Genomic DNA, 3,098 nt, shown 5'->3' on the forward strand with positions numbered 1-3,098 from the left:
CTCTGTAGACCAGGCTGACCTCAGAAATCCACCTGCCTCTGCCTCCCAAGTGCTGGGATTAAAGGCGTATGCCACCACCGCCCGGCCCATTGTCACTTTTGAAGGCCAAGCATGCTCTCCCTTGTTCTGGTGTCCAGCTGAGGATCTGGGGTGGAAAGATTACTGAGCAGTGGGCAAAGGATAAGGGAGTCTTATGGACTGAGGGGTCATTCCCTGGAGATCTGGAAAGGAAGGGACTCATGCCCAGACATGCATATAAACTTTAAAAATTAAAAGGGGCTGGACAACGTTAATCTTAGTACCCAAGAAGCAGAGGCAGGCAGAGCTCTTGAGTTTGAAGCTAGCCTGGTCTACATAGTTCCAGCCCATCCAGGGCTATGTAGAGAGATCTGTCTAAACAAAATAAAATAAGTATGCTAAGAAATATGTTAATAAATGAAACTTTTAAAAGAGCGAAGTGCAACTCAGTGATAGAGAGCACTTGCCTAGGAGGCATAAAATCCTGAGTTCCACCCCAATCTCTCTCTCTGTCTCTGTCTCTCTCTCTCTCTCTCTCTCTCTCTCTCACACACACACACACACACACGCATATGCTATACTCACACACACACATACTCTTACACACTCACACACTTTTATACACTCACACACTTTTATACACTCACACACTCTCTCTCCCACACACTGTCTCTCCCACACTCACACAACTGTAAAAAAGAAGCAGCCAGTGGGCCATGCCTGTAATTCCAGGACTCGGGAGCTGAGATCAAAGGATCATGAATTACAGCCAGTGTGGGCTACGTAGAACCTGTCTTAAAAGACTAAATAAATAAAATAAATAAATGATGAAATAAATTAAGAGCTACATGTATGGATTATAAGTACCAGAAGCTCAGATTACAGAGAAGCCCTGGGTCTCTTGCTGAGAGACCCCTGACCTTTGGGATAGGAGAGGGAAGGCAGCCTGAGAATTCAGCCTGACTTTCCTCTTGGGGCTCCTTGTCCACAGACATGCTGCTCTTGTCCATGAACCCCTATGACTACCACTTCTGCAGCCAGGGGGTCACCACCGTGGACAACATGGATGACGGGGAGGAACTTATTGCCACTGATGTAGGGTGCTCTGTGGGGGGGACTGGGGATGGGAGGTGGCACCAAGCTGGATTCCCATGGTTTGGGTGTGTGTGAGCATGTGCACTGGGTAGAGACTGGAATGGGATGAGTGGGGTGGTCCTCCGCGAGACTCTGAAGGGCTCATACTTCTCTGAGCCTGCTTTGTTCCTCCTATGTCAGCATGCAATGGACATCCTGGGCTTCAGCGTGGATGAGAAGTGTGCCTGCTATAAGATCGTGGGCGCTCTCCTGCACTTTGGCAACATGAAGTTCAAACAGAAGCAGAGAGAAGAACAGGCTGAGGCAGATGGCACCGAGAGTGAGGATCTCTAACCTCAATCTGACCTGGCCTTCACCCTGGACACTGTCCCATACATTCTCATTAACCATGGTCAATAATCTTTGATCTCAGTATTCTCTGTTTCTGTCTGAATTTTAGACCCTCCTAAGGGTGACAATCTGCAGGCCCTGATTCCCCCTAACCTTCCTCAAACCCCGAAGCTGCCACAACAGACCCAGACCCCTGACCTCCCCTTGCCCCCAAGTGCCCACGTTGTTGATCCCCCCTCTTCCTTATCCAAACCATGTTCCCTGCCAGGTGCCGACAAGGCTGCCTACCTGATGGGGGTCAGCAGTGGAGACCTCCTCAAAGGTCTTCTGCACCCCCGGGTTCGTGTGGGAAACGAGTATGTTACCAAGGGCCAGAGTGTGGAGCAGGTGAGAAGGCTTCAAAGGCTCGCTCAGGGACAGGTGAGGTGGGATCCCTCTCTTGCCAGGTCCCACCCGACCCTGCCTCCCTGTATCCACAGGTAGTGTTTGCTGTGGGGGCCCTGGCTAAGGCTACCTATGACCGGTTGTTCCGATGGCTGGTATCTCGAATCAATCAAACCCTGGACACAAAACTCCCCCGACAGTTCTTTATTGGGGTCCTGGATATCGCTGGTTTTGAGATCTTTGAGGTAAGAAGAGCTCTCAACCATGGCGTGGTTCCTATCTGAAGCAGAGGCTGATGGGTGGGTGTGGGGGACCACAGCCCTGCTCCCCCCGCCCTCCGGTCCCCATCCACAAGGAGCCTGCTGACTGGGGCTCTGTCGCCTGTAGTTTAATAGCTTCGAGCAGCTGTGCATCAACTTCACCAACGAGAAGCTGCAGCAGTTCTTCAACCAGCACATGTTCGTGCTGGAGCAGGAGGAGTACAAGCGGGAGGGCATCGACTGGGTCTTCATTGACTTCGGCCTTGACCTGCAGCCTTGCATTGACCTCATCGAGAAGGTCAGGCCTAGGGTGGGGACATAGCCGAAAGTTGCGCATGCATGCTTGCAAGCCTGTAAGCCTGTATCCGGCTGGGTCTCAATGTGTGGTTGTGATTGAAGTGGGTGTGTTAGTATGAATGTGACTGCGTAGCTGTGCACATGCGTGTGCAGGGGAACATGTGGGTATAGATGAATAGTGTCATGAGCGAGCAAGGTATGGAGGGCCAGTGTTGTGGGCAGCTCTGGCATTCACCGGGTCCCTGTGCAGAACAGACTTGAGGACTATGTTTATTGGATTGAAACACATTGCATATGCTTTCCCATTGCATGAAGAATGGAAAAAGAAATTGGAAACACTGGAAATAAAGGGGGGGCCCTCCCTCTGAGCCTCCCACAGCCTGTTCCTTAAACTAGTTCACTCACCATACTTTGCCCCAGGTGTGTATTTCTTTTTTGTAATCGTTACATGTATTTATTTGCTTTGTGGATGGCGTGCTAGTAAGGATGTAGCATGGCATGTGTGGGGTCAGGTAACAATTCAGGAGTCACTTTTCTCCTTCTGCCTCATGGGTCCTGGGGATGGAACTCAGGTTATCAGGCTTGATGACAGGTGTCTTTTCCCACCAAATCATCTTGCCAGCCCAGCACACATTTTTTTTTTTTATATAGATACAGTCCTAATTTGTAGTATGTTTTCCCCTTTAAACTCACATTTTTTTTTTGTTTTTTTTT

At 49.9% G+C, this 3,098-nt stretch overlaps 1 protein-coding gene across 1 annotated transcript in view; it reads left to right on the forward strand.

Annotated features, from left to right (window-relative positions):
• The window catches only part of Myh7b (myosin heavy chain 7B), a 26,263-nt gene that overhangs the window by 8,207 nt on the left and 14,958 nt on the right, over nucleotides 1-3,098 (forward strand). The window contains exons 12-16 of the mRNA XM_031372431.1: nucleotides 1,010-1,113; nucleotides 1,294-1,432; nucleotides 1,712-1,830; nucleotides 1,923-2,072; nucleotides 2,215-2,385. Coding sequence (XP_031228291.1) covers nucleotides 1,010-1,113; nucleotides 1,294-1,432; nucleotides 1,712-1,830; nucleotides 1,923-2,072; nucleotides 2,215-2,385 — 683 coding nt within the window. The remainder of the gene's footprint in view (nucleotides 1-1,009; nucleotides 1,114-1,293; nucleotides 1,433-1,711; nucleotides 1,831-1,922; nucleotides 2,073-2,214; nucleotides 2,386-3,098) is intronic.

The sequence above is a fragment of the Mastomys coucha genome, unplaced genomic scaffold, assembly GCF_008632895.1.
Source record: "Mastomys coucha isolate ucsf_1 unplaced genomic scaffold, UCSF_Mcou_1 pScaffold15, whole genome shotgun sequence".
Taxonomy (NCBI): Eukaryota; Metazoa; Chordata; class Mammalia; order Rodentia; family Muridae; genus Mastomys; species Mastomys coucha.